General features: G+C 39.9%; 1 protein-coding gene across 1 annotated transcript in view; it reads left to right on the forward strand.

Annotated features, from left to right (window-relative positions):
* LOC126297427 (uncharacterized) overlaps positions 1-12,273 on the forward strand; it is a 479,132-nt gene that overhangs the window by 384,678 nt on the left and 82,181 nt on the right. The window contains exon 14 of the mRNA XM_049988246.1: positions 8,593-8,712. Within this exon, the coding sequence (XP_049844203.1) occupies positions 8,593-8,712 (120 nt within the window). The remainder of the gene's footprint in view (positions 1-8,592; positions 8,713-12,273) is intronic.

Here is a 12,273-nt window from a genome sequence, read left to right on the forward strand (position 1 = left end):
ATGAATGGAATATTCCAGAATTTGAAACACAAACAACTGCTAGCATGAGTTTCTTAGAAGTAGATACCTTAGGGGTTGCGAAGCAACTCAAATCGCTTGATATGGGCAAGTCTTCATGTCTAGATTGTATACCGATTAGGTAAGATTACGCTGATACAATGTGTCCCTACTTAGCAATGATATACAACTGCTCGCTCACCGATAGATCTGTACCTACAATTGGAAAATTGTGCAGGTCGCACCAGTGTTTAAGAAGGGTAGTAGGAGTAATCCTTCGAACTACAGGCCTGTATCATTGACGTCGGTTTGCAGTAGGGTTTTGGAGCATATACTGTATTCAAACATTATGAATCACCTCGAAGGGAACGATCTATTGATACGTAATCAGCATGGTTTCAGAAAACATCGTTCTTGTGCAACGCAGCTAGCTCTTTATTCGCACAAAGTAATGGCCGCTATTGACAGGGGATCTCAAGTTGATTCCGTATTTCTAGATTTCCAGAAAGCTTTTGACACCGTTCCTCACAAGCAACTTCTAATCAAGCTGCGGGTCTATGGGGTATCATCTCAATTGTGCGACTGGATTCGTGATTTCCTGTCAGGAAGGTCACAGTTCATAGTAATAGACAGCAAATCATTGAGTAAAACTGAAGTGATATCAGGTGTTCCCCAGGGAAGCGTCCTGGGACCTCTGCTGTTCCTGATCTATATAAATAACCTGGGTGACAATCTGAGCAGTTCTCTTAGGTTGTTCGCAGATGATGCTGTAATTTACCGTCTAGTAACGTCATCCGAAGACCAGTACCAGTTGCAAAGCGATTTAGAAAAGATGGCTGTATGGTGTGGCAGGTGGCAGTTGATGCTAAATAACGAAAAGTATGAGGTGATCCACATGAGTTCCAAAAAAATCCGTTGGAATTCGATTATTCGATAAATAGTATAATTCTCAAGGCTATCAATTCAACTAAGTACCTGAGTGTAAAAATTACAAACAACTTCAGTTGGAAAGACCACACAGATAATATTGTGGGGAAGGCGAGCCAAAGGTTGCATTTCATTGGCAGGACACTTAGAAGATGCAACAAGTCCACTAAAGAGACAGCTTACACAACACTCGTTCGTCCTCTGTTAGAATATTGCTGCGCGGTGTGGGATCCTTACTAGGTGGGATTGACAGAGGACATCGCAAGGGTGCAAAAAAAGGGCAGCTCGTTTTGTATTATCGCGTAATAGGGGAGAGATTGTGGCAGATATGATACACGAATTGGGACAGAAGTCATTAAAGCAAAGATGTTTTTCGTCGCGGCGAGATCTATTTACGAAATTTCAGTCACCAACTTTCTCTTTTGAATGCGAAAATATTTTGTTGAGCCCAACCTACATAGGTAGGAATGATCATCAAAATAAAATAAGAGAAATCTGAGCTCGAACAGAAAAGTTTAGGTGTTCGTTTTTCCCGCGTGCTACTCAGGAGTGGAATGGTAGAGAGATAGTATGATTGTGGTTCGATGAACCCTCTGCCAAGCACTTAAATGTGAATTGCAGAGTAGTCATGTAGGTGTAGATGTAGATGTAGATGGGTTGCAGATGGTTCAAGTTGTCATTATGTCTTCAATCACCACCTCACGTCCCATTCAATTGCAGGAGAATGTCTCCCATAGCATAATACTGCTCCCACCAGTCTGTGTCCATGGCGCACTGCATGTTATGAGCTGCTGTTTACCTCGATGACTGCATTTGTGGAGATGACTGTCAACCCAGTGTAGCAAAAATGTGATTGACCTGAAGAGTCAACACATTTCCATTGATAGACAGTTGACTTCCAATAGTCTCATGCCCACTGACTTCATAATTGACAATACTGTTGGGTCGACAGGTGAACACATGTCCGTGGTCTGCTGTGGAGTTCCATGCTGAACAATGTACAATGAATGGTGTGCTCTGAAACACTTGTGCATGCACTGACATTGTGCTCTTTCAGCAAAGATGCCCCCTATCACCATCTGTCCTACTTTACAGGGCAGACAAGTCTCTCAATGTGATGTTCTGTTAAGAGTGTTAGACATCCGACCATTTAGTGCCTAGTGGTAGTTTCACTGTCCTGTCTCTTTCTATAGGTGCTCTCAATAGTGGCTTGTGAACATTTGGCCAGCTTCACTGTTTTCGAGATATTTGTTCAAAGGCACTACGTAATAATAATCTGCCCTTTGTCAGAGTCATGTATCTCAATGATTTTCCCCATTTGCAGCCCTTATCTTCACTTGGGTGATCCTTCATCCATGTCTGCTCTGCTTATATACTTTGCTACCACATGATGTGCCTGCAGCACCACCAGAGGATCCAACATCATGGTGGGCAGTGGTCATAATGTTTTGTCTGATCAGTGTATCTTTACAACACATGTTCCTGTCAGCTGGAAGTATTTCCAATTTGCAACCTTCAGTGCAATTGCTTTCATTTCACAGAATATAGTCTTCTTTAGCTGATGATGAAATCCATCCAACATTGCAGAAAAGGGAGATCCTTTGTCAGCTACCACCCATTCATTGTCATTGATGATGACATCTGTAAGATTTCCTGACCTCTTGTTGACTGTTGTCAAGGAGGATTTTCATTTGTGTTGGCCTCACCTCCACAAATGGTTGCCTTGCTTAGTTTTCCCGAATTCAGTGGCTAGATGATTGGCTGGTACCTCTGTATGGTGATGGGAAATGCCTACAGAATATTGGGGAGCAACCTTGTTCAGGTAAGGCGACTGGTTTCATCCTACAGTTCATCTATAATTGTCTGCAGTTGGTTGTCATTAATATGACTGTTGTGATGTTTGACATCCTGGGGCTTAAAAGTCACTGAACACTCTGATGCTAGGTTGTCGTTTGAAGATTACAGCATAAGTTCAAGTTGGATGAGTCCATTCTCCATTGAGTGTTCAACTAGTGGTGGAAATTGGTGCTGAAGATTGACACACCTATTTTTCTACTGTCTTTGTTACCTCCTGACATATGGGGTCACCATTCATGGCTGCTATATCTTGTATACTTGGTCTAACAGTTCCAGCTGCCGTACACTGCTGTATCTCTTTCCTTACTACCTGGTAGAGAGAGATAAGCTCATTGTGGTCTTTGACAACTGCCATTGGTTCCAAATTTGTCTGTTGGTCATATTTCTTTCATCCAACTCTTTCATAACATTTCCTTGATTAAATGGCCCCACTTGATGAACTCTTCTGTCACCTTGAGTTCGTGTACCAGAAGAGTGTGATAGATGTGTTATGCAACTCATTTCGCAAGTGTGAGATTTCATCAGCTGCTATCATACTCAGATTCCCTATCTGGTCCCGTGCCAAAACATTCTGCATATATGACCAAGTCATTATCCCTTGACACTGGGTCATGTTCTTCAATTGATGAGTAGACTTGCTGCTGATTGTTGCCAGCCTGGAATTTGTCCCAGCTATAAGGCTTCTTTTCATTGTTTTTGAACCACTGTAGGGCTGTGCCACCCAAGTAAAATTACACATTTGTCAAACACATCATGTCAGCCCACCTGTTGTATTTGTTGACTTGATTGAATCCTTTCAGCCATTTTGCTGAGTTTTGACCAGTATCTCCAGAGAAAACGAAGAATGCCTGATGTGAAGCTGACTTATAGTTGTTTTGGAAACCATCTGTCTCCTGAATATACAGATCTTAGAAATGATGTACTGTTTGTATTCTGGTTTCTGTCTGTGCAGGTGATGTATTATGTTTTACTTAATTGGAGCTTTTGTTACATAAATGTTATGATGTACCTGGTGTCTCCATCACGCAATGTCACGTTGAAACGACAATCAAGTCCAGATCTGAAATACAACACTTAGAACTGAAAGCATGCTTATTATTGACACCAACATACAGTCAGAACAGAAATGACATGCTGGACAGAGAGTGCAGCTATTTATTCAAAAACTGAATATCCCAGGATACTGGAATTTATACAAAGATTGAATAGTCCAAAATATATGAACACAGACATAAGATACTTCAAGAACTTTCCCCAGGGAATAAATACTACATAACAAATAATTGCTGGTGGTCAGGTTTGAACTGGCAAGTTGCGGCATGCCAGTCATGACACCAGCCAACTGAGTGCTGCACGCATCACAGTTCACCACAATATGGAGAACTGACAGTTTAACTCAATTACCTTTTCTGTGCATTTCCCTCAAACTTTGTGATCAGTGGTCCATGCAGTTGTGTTAAACAGACTACATAAGCATACTGAGCTGTGGTAGAAATTCCTCAGTAACAGTTCTTATTGTCATCTCTTTTCCTGAAACTGGGTGGTTTAATAACGTAGTTGTTATCTAATATTATTAACCCAACACTTTGGAAATAAGCTTGAAATCTTTTCACATTTATTGCTCTCAAAAAGCAATGACAATCAGATCCTTCTACTGGATTTATGTTTTATGTATAATAGTTCACACATCACAGGCCAGCATCTACATTTAGCAAATTGTAACAGTTTCAACAGAAAACTTACCAGATGTGCCTCTATATATATTAAACTTACATAAACCATACTTTTTGTATTACTAATTACTCACTTGGTGAGAAGACTTACAGAAACACTTGCCATGGAGATGTTCATGTGTTGGTGGCAAAACAAATTTTGACATGGAGATGTTGATGTGTTTATGACTAAACATAGACTGTTTTACATACTGAATGACTTGCTGTCAATATGAATTTGACTACATCTCAATAGTCATAGCAACACAGAGGTGTTAACCTTGTGAGTGACTAAGGCAGACTGACTGAACCTTTGTCCAGTATTCTTACTTATAGAAAATCATATGAATAATTACTAAATTTGGCTATTAATGCTTAATTTATGATGGGGAAAACTCCACAACTCGTGAATATAGAACTACAGTCAGTGAATAAATAAGATCATAGAAATACAACTGAAGAAAATTGTTCAACATGACAGAAGTGTAACCCTTCTGCAAAATTGCTGCAGATTTCAGTGTTGGCCCATCAACAAGTTTCAGCATGTGAATCATGTTGTGGTTGGCAGGAGAGCCAACACCATGTTACTAAAGGAGGCCGAAATGCATGAGTTTTAGTTCACGCAGGCTGGCGGGAGGTCTGGAACATGACAAGGGAATTAGAATTGAGAAAAATGGACGTAGCTGGTGGAATACTTAACTTTAATCCATTAATGATGAACATCGCTCTTGACGTTACATATTTCACAATATTAATAGTACTAATAATAGCGCCTTGCTAGGTCATAGCAAATGACGTAGCTGAAGGCTATGTTAACTATCGTCTCGGCAAATGAGAGCGTAGAAGTCAGTGAACCATCGCTAGCAAAGTCAGCTGTACAACTGGGGCGAGTGCTAGGAAGTCTCTCTAGACCTGCCGTGTGGCGGCGCTCGGTCTGCAATCACTGATAGTGGTGATACGCGGGTCCAACGTATACTACCGGACTGTGGACGATTTAAAGGCTACCACCTAGCAAGTGTGGTGTCTGGCGGTGACACCACAAATCATTCAACAAAACGTCATCTATATGGGCTTTTGGAGCAAAAGGCCCACTCGTGTACCCTTGATGACTGCACAACATAAGGCTTTTTGCCTCACCTGGGCCCATCAGCACTGATATTGGACTGTTGATGACTGGAAACATGTTGCATAGTCCAACGAGTCTTGTTTCAGATTATATCGAGTGGATGGACATGTATGGGCATGGAGAAAACCTCATGAATCCATGGACCCTGCATGTCAGCAGGGAGTGTTCAAGATGGTGGAGGCTCTTTAATGGTGTGGGGCATAGGCAGATAGAGTGATATGGGGTTCTTGATACATCTAGATATGATTCTAATAGGTGACACATATGTAAGCATCCTGTATGATCACCTGCATCCTTTCATGTCCATTGTGCATTCCGAGAGACTTTTGCAATTCCAGCAGGGCAATGCAACACCCCACACATCCAGCATTGCTACAGAGTGGCTGCAGAAACACTCTTCTGAGTTTAAAGACTTCCGCTGGCCACCGAACTCCCCAGACATGAACATTATTGATCATATCTGGGATGCCTTGCAAGGTGCTGTTCAGAAGATATCTCCATCCCCTCATACTAATGGATTTGTGAACAGCCGTGCGGTATTCATGGTGTCAATTCCCTCCAGCCCTACTTCAGACCATAGTTGAGTCCATGAAACATCACGTTGTGGGACTTCAGTCTGCTCGTGGGTGCTCTACACGATATTAGGCAGGTGTACCAGTTTCTGTGACTCTTCAGTGTAATACCAACTACAATAGGAGAAAAGTTTCAAGGCTGCCTGAAAGCTGTGTTGCAAATTACCTTTATTTGCTTATTTTTAGAAGAATCATGTAGTTGCGGGGAGAGGGCCTACAGGTCTGTAGTTTGCCCTCCTGCCCCCCCCCCCCCCCTCTCCCCCTCCTCCTCCTCTCTCTCCTCTGCTGGGGCCTATGCCTCTCACAGGGAAGTGCTTTACCAGTCCAAGTACATCTGCATCAACAACTGCAGCATAATATGTGGACGGTCTTATTCGAGTCAAACCTGGTTGGATTTAATAATAACTAGGGATTTTTAATGTTTTCTAATAAAATATTGTAATGGTCTTGATGTTGAGAGGGGTTGAAGTCTAATCTTCCTTCCTAGGTTTTTTCTCTGTAAATTTTTGCATTTGACTCATATACAGTATGTCAGTTCTACATCACATCTCCACCTAACATTGTAACTAGGCAGCCTGAATCAGACTGCAGGATAGGATAGAGTTACTGCATAAAATATTGATAGCTGTTCAAAGATGACTGTGTATACTGCTGAAGCAATGTAATGCATAAACAGCTGAGTCAGTCAGTGGTAGGTCTCATATTGGAGATCTCTGTGACAATGTGTAGCTGAGCCACAATATTTCTCTTCTGAATATGAAATATTACATTGTGAACATAATAAGAATTTTTGTTGTGCCTGCTGCTTCTGTTATGCTGTCTAATTGTTTTTATTTTTTATTTATTCTACTAGCTGAGTGCCCAGGCATGTGTTTATTCCCATCTTGTACAATCTGCTCCTCCCCTGTCTGTCGATTTGCTCCTTCATCCTCTGACCATCTCCTCCTCTCCCCTCTGATTTCATCTCCTCTTACCCCATCTCTTTGTTTATAACCTCCTCCCACCTCTCTCTGTCCATCTACTCCTTCACTCTCTCTCTGTCTATCTCCTCCTCCCCCTCTCCCTGTTAATTTCCTCAATTTCCTTCCTCTGTCCATCTCCTCCTTTCCCCTCTCTGTGCCTCTCCATCTCCTCCTTCTCTCTCCACATTATCACACTCACCCCAATAGGAGGGTGGTGCTTCTCACCCCAACATTGTTTATTTCCAGATTGTACCTAATATTTGTACCAAATTTGGTTGAAATCGTTCCAGGGGATTATAATGAGCTTTTTCCATGGCTTTGCCAATGAACACACATCTCAGATATATTTATTGTGTATTTAACATATCTGTATACATATTCCTCCTGTATCTCTCATGAATTTCATGCTGCAGTTTCATTTTCAGGCAGCTTGATGTTTATGATGTCATATCTCCTGAACTATGTGCTTTACAGTAATATAATTTTGCAGGTAGATCCACTGGTATATGTCGCTACTGCCTGAAAAATGTTTTTTGAATAGAGTTAGTAGAACATAAGCAATAAATTAAAAGTCATACATGAAGCTGCAATTTTTCACACATTTCAGTATTTGATGTCTTATCTCCTGAACTATGTCTCATAGAATGATATATTTTTGCAGCTCTACTCAGTGGCATATGGGGATACTGTCTGCAAAAAGTGTTGTGTATAGAGTTAGCAGCAATGAAGTAATAAATTTAAATGTCTTGCATGATGTGGCAGTTTTCATGCATGCCAGTGTTTATGACACCATATCCCCTGAACTATGTGTTGCACAATTATATAATTTTTTTTGTTCATTTAGTGGTATATATGAATACTGTCCGCAAAATGAGTAAATAAGTAATACATTAAAATGTCATGATTCATGTGGCAGTTTTACTGCATGAACAGTGAAAATGTAGTAAGCAATAAACCATCTTTCCTTTCATCATTCTGTGGGGATCATCAGCAAGAAAAAGTTTCATAAAGTTTTGAAATTATGTGTAAAGTTTGTTGCAAGTCTCTAAGTGTTCTCATTCTCAGATACTGGATTACTAAAGTATGAATATTTGGGTGTCATGGTCTACACTGTTTTTTCACTTTCACTGCCACCCCTATACCTTTGACAGGTAAGTGCTTCTTACCCCCACCGTGATGATTTGCAGACACTAAATGATATGCCAACAACCATGTGTGGTTGACTCTGGTCCAGTGGTTTAGGAGCTGATGTGGGATACACATACATCCATTTTTATAATGTATATTGATTAAATCTATGAATATTAGACACAGTGTAGCTACAGGCAAATCAGTCAGCAACACTATTAATAAGTAATTAAAGTATTGAAGTACATGCTTGTCTCAGTAAAGCTAATTTTATCATTTGGATTTTTACTAACATCATGTTTCTCCCACAGATACACAACATCATTTCAGAATCGCCCAGAGAGGCCTCAGAATGCTGGACTGGAGAAAATTCAGGAAATTCAAGCACTCAGGAGAGAAAAGCCAACATATGTTACCATTCGTAGAGAAAGGTTTGTAAAAGTGTTTTTCAAAGAGACCTTGTCATACAAATGTTTGAAGTTACAGTTGACCAGACATATATATTTCTTGTGGCTTAAAATAGGAAAATGTTAATAAAATTTTCTTGGGCTTCCAGCAGCATCAGATGGTTAAACTCCCACAAGCTTTTGACCTAGTTCACCTCAATCATCAAAACTAACCATTAGAACTCCTTGACTAAGACCCAGTTGTTTAATTCTGTTGATAAAATAGTTGGTGTTCTTGATGTGAGGAGATATAATGATGTGGTCTCCCTGTTTACACGTGTTCCAGCCAAAGACTATATAGATCTCCTCTCCCTGTTATTTGATAGCACAATTGTGGGACTGTTTAAGCACACCTTGACATCATCGTATTTCCTACATGGCAGCCAGTATTTTGACCAAAGCCAGTATTTTGACCAATTGGATGGCGTGGCTATCGGAAGCCCATTAGCTCCATCCATAGCCAACATTTTTATGGAAAAATTGGAAGACATTGCCTTGGACATGGCTCCAGCTAAGCCAAGTTGCTTTTATCATTACATCAATGGCACTTTTATCATCTGGCTCAATGGTCGTGAAAAACTGGGAGAATTCTTAGAACACCTGAACAGCATTCACATCCACATCAAGTTTACGATGAAAGTTGAGACAAATGGTGCATTACTCTTCCTAGACGTCCTTGTTCAACAGAAAACCAATGGGTACCTCAGCCACAGTGTCTACAGGAAACCAACAAACGCAGATCGGTATGTGCACCCTCTCAGCCACCACCATCCAGCACGAAAACGTGGTGTTCTGAATACCTTCATCCATCATGCTAAAGTCATCTCAGATGCTGAAAGTCTGCCACTAGAACTGAGCCACCTCCAAAAAGTCTTATGGGAAAACGGGTACAACCACAGACATGTATCACTGGCTATATCTGGTGTGACATGCAAGAAACACATCAACAGAGAAGAGAACACCACCGAAGAAGTAAGCAAGAAACTTGTGTTTGTGCCTTTCTATGGTACTATGTCAGGGAAGATTAGCTGGCTCCTGAAGAGATATAACATTTCATCAGTGTTTAGGCCTGCAGCAAAAATTTGACAGCTCATGAGGCCTGTGAAGGACAATCTAGGGCTTAGAATGTGTGGAGTTTGCAAGATACCATGTCAGTGTGGCTGTTACTCTGTTGGCCAGACAGGACGCACTGTAGAGCAATGTCAGATGGAACACAAGAGGTGCTTACACCTATGCTATCCAGAAAAATCAGCCGTGGCAGAACATGCCTTAGAAAATGGACACCAAATTCTTTTCAACGAAACATCTGTCGTTACGAGTACAAAGGTATTTTGGGATAGCATCATAAAAGAAGCTATTGAAATAAAAACCCCTGAAAACACCATCAAAAAGGTCAGCAGTTAGCAGCTCAGCATAGCCTGGGACCCAGCCATCGCGAGGTTAAAACAGCCGTGATGGACGCGGGATGAAAACATTACCATATATGGCGAGGAAGAGAGAACTAGTGACATCACAGCCAGCAGTGCGGCTATATAATGATATGGCCACAGCAACACAGCAGTCATTCTTACCAACTGATAATGACTGCGGAGAGCTCGATAGAAATCTCGCAGGATTTTAACCACCTGACGCGGCTGGAACCCAAGAAAATTTTTTAATTCATATCTCCGTTAAACCATGCATTCATACAATAGGAAAATGTATTTAAATTGGTATTTTAATTGAAGTAAATTGCAAAATAATTGTCAGTTGGTTACAAAAGGACAATAAAATGTCACTTTTGTGGATTTATAATTTGAATCTATCTGTTTCAAAAGTTCATATCCATCTTTAGGAGACTAGATTAAATTTAAAATTTCTTGACTAATTAAAACAGTGTATTGGACTGGGACAGGAACTTGGCCCTTGCCTTTCATGGGCAGTACTCTTAGTGTCTGTTCTATCACTCATAAAAATCATTTATGTATAAAACTTTCAATTTTTTTGCAGTCAGTATTTGAATGTTTATTACTCTAAAACCTACAAGTCACTGAAGAAACAGTTATGACCAGCACATTCACAAGAGTCATAAATGAGTCATTATTTGGTGAAAAACTAAACATTTGCTTGAAACAATGAATGTTGACATATACAGGCACTTACAATGTCATATTTTATACAAAAAAATATAAGTTGTTGTGTTGCTCTTAGTCATCATCAAAGTGCAAATATGGGTTAAAAATGAAATAATTAAAATATAGTGGAATGGAACAGTAACCACAGTTGACAAGGGCTACACATGGACATTCTGTATCATTTTTTATGTATCCACACTGCGGTTGCTGAGTATCAAAAGCCACCGTGATCACATTAGCAAAATATGCAGCAGCAATATTAACTCCATAACCAAAGATTTGCTATGCATATGCTAGCATAGCTCTGTATCTAGGTGCAGGAAGTTGGTTCTAGATAATAGTAAGGATAAGTGATAAAATATTGGTCTGTCATGTGACCTGCAGTTTGTCAATTTGGAATTGTGTAAAATCACAAGTGATCCAGCATAGAGCTTGTGCTGTCTAAAAAAATATACATCCTCAAGTCCCCAGTTATTAAGCTGTCATTGGTGACAACATCTTTAACATAATATACTTGTTGGGAAAATATTCATCACTCAGTCTGTAGTCTTCTGTCTCCTGATGATCGCGAAGTAATAGACCTTTCTCATCAACATTTTTACCAACAACAGAATATATGAAAGCTTTTAATAATGCTCTTTGGTAATTTTTCTACTTTTACTCACTTCAGAATGGATGCTCTGTAGTCACAATGCTTCTTGTTTCTTTGAAACCTGTATATCAAGTAAACCCTTTGTTTCCTGCTAACAAATTTGCAGAAAAACTTGTTTGCCAATCGACCACCCATGGATACACTCACATCTCTTGTGTAATTGTGTGTGGACTTATCACCAGACAGTACTACTGTTGTTGATTTCTTCTCTCTGTATGACAGAGTTGAAGAATATAAAAAAATGGCTCTTGCTGGCTATCCCATACAAGTTCTCCTTACTTATGTATTTGTCCTTAATGACCACAAAATGCCCTGCTGTGTGCATCTTAATATGGTTTTCTTAGACCTCTTTGAGAGCCATAACCATAGTGATTTGTCTGGACAAAATGTTATATTCTTATTTAAAGCATATGAGAAAATACAAATAAGCTTTAAAACTGCCAGAGAAATTGCCCTAGCCATTTCCAGAGTCCATGCTTGAATGTGCCAGTAGTGAACATCTGATCTGTTGTCTCGAACTCTGTTATTGTCCTCTGATATACCCTTTTAAATATTTCAAATTTGATCTTTTGTTACTCTTGAAATGAACTGAATTTTGTTTTTTTACTTCAAATAATTTGAAATTACTTTGATGTTGGATTCTGAGCAACTGCAGCTATAAAAGATCATTAGTTTCTTATAAGTAATGTAATTGCTATCCTCATAAAGTTTGGTCAGCAATACCATGTAGCATAATTGTTCATAATATTTTAGGGGGTGAAGGTGCATATTCACTTTGAT

This window comes from Schistocerca gregaria, chromosome X (assembly GCF_023897955.1).
Source record: "Schistocerca gregaria isolate iqSchGreg1 chromosome X, iqSchGreg1.2, whole genome shotgun sequence".
NCBI classification, from domain to species: domain Eukaryota; kingdom Metazoa; phylum Arthropoda; class Insecta; order Orthoptera; family Acrididae; genus Schistocerca; species Schistocerca gregaria.